We start from the raw sequence: 1,383 nt of genomic DNA on the forward strand, positions 1-1,383 counted from the left end.
GCATCTAGCGGTACAGCCTCTCTTTTGTTAAAAGGTGGCAGAACAGCTCATTCAAGGTTTGCCATACCTCTTGAAGTTCATGAAACGTCGATGTGCAGAATGTCAAGGTCTTCTGATTTAGGTGAATTAGTCCAAGAAGCGAAGTTGATCATTTGGGACGAAGCTCCTATGATGAGTAAATACTGCTTTGAGACTTTGGATAGAAGTTTGAAAGATATAATGTGTGATCCAGAAGATAAACCTTTTGGTGGTAAGGTCATTATTTTTGGTGGTGATTTCCGTCAGATCCTTCCTGTTATTGTTTGTGCTGGTCGAGAGCAAATAGTTAACTCATCGCTCAACTCTTCTTACCTTTGGAATAATTGTAAAGTTTTAAGGCTAACAAGAAATATGAGGTTGCTGCAAAACATAACTCCGAATCAAGCCACAGAGATTGAAGAGTTCTCGAAATGGATTCTTGACGTTGGAGAAGGAAGACTTAATGAGCCAAATGATGGAGTTGTTGATATTGACATCCCAGAAGAATTGCTGGTCACAGAAGTAAACTCTCCAATTGAATCTATCATTAATGCAGTATATGGTAATTCGTTACATACTGCAAAGGATGCAAGCTATTTTCAAAGCAGAGCTATTTTATGTCCAACAAATGATGATGTCAACACTATAAATGACCACATGATATCTATATTACAAGGTTAGTTAAAGTTTTCTGCTAATATTCTCTATATACTATATAGTAGAGCTATTTTCTCCAAGTTTTTAATTAAAATTATTCATAGTTTTGTTTTAATCCTTTATTGTTTAACAGGTGAGGAAAGAGTTTACTTAAGTTCAGATAGTATTGATCCGCAAGATACAAGGAATAAAGACAATCCTGCATATAGTCCTGATTTCCTAAACTCAGTTAGGATTTCCGGAGTACCAAACCATGCTCTTCGTTTGAAAATTGGTTGTCCAGTAATGTTGCTACGCAATATTGATCCTCATGGAGGCTTAATGAATGGAACAAGACTACAGATTACACAAATGGCTGATCATGTTATACAAGCAAGAATAATCACTGGTACGAGAGTTGGTAAAATTGTTCTTTTACCAAGAATGGTATTAATACCATCAGATACCCGTTTGCCTTTCAAAATGAGACGTAGACAATTTCCTATAAACGTTGCTTTCGCAATGACTATCAACAAAAGTCAAGGTCAGTCTCTCTCAAATGTTGGTTTATACTTGCCTAGACTTGTTTTCTCTCATGGCCAGCTATATGTAGCTATGTCCCGTGTAAGCAGTAAATCAGGATTGAAAATCCTCATTACTGACCCAAAAGGAAAACCTCAAAAGAAAACAAGGAATGTCGTCTTCAAAGAGGTTTTCCAAAACATTTGA

The 1,383-nt window shown here is 36.4% G+C and overlaps 1 protein-coding gene across 1 annotated transcript; it reads left to right on the top strand.

Annotated features, from left to right (window-relative positions):
- LOC104759905 (ATP-dependent DNA helicase PIF1-like) lies at positions 91-1,383 on the top strand. Its single transcript, XM_010482781.1, has 2 exons — positions 91-580; positions 809-1,383. The coding sequence occupies exons 1-2, from the start codon at positions 91-93 to the stop codon at positions 1,381-1,383; spliced, it is 1,065 nt and encodes a 354-aa protein (XP_010481083.1).

This window comes from Camelina sativa, chromosome 17 (genome assembly GCF_000633955.1).
Source record: "Camelina sativa cultivar DH55 chromosome 17, Cs, whole genome shotgun sequence".
NCBI lineage: Eukaryota > Viridiplantae > Streptophyta > Magnoliopsida > Brassicales > Brassicaceae > Camelina > Camelina sativa.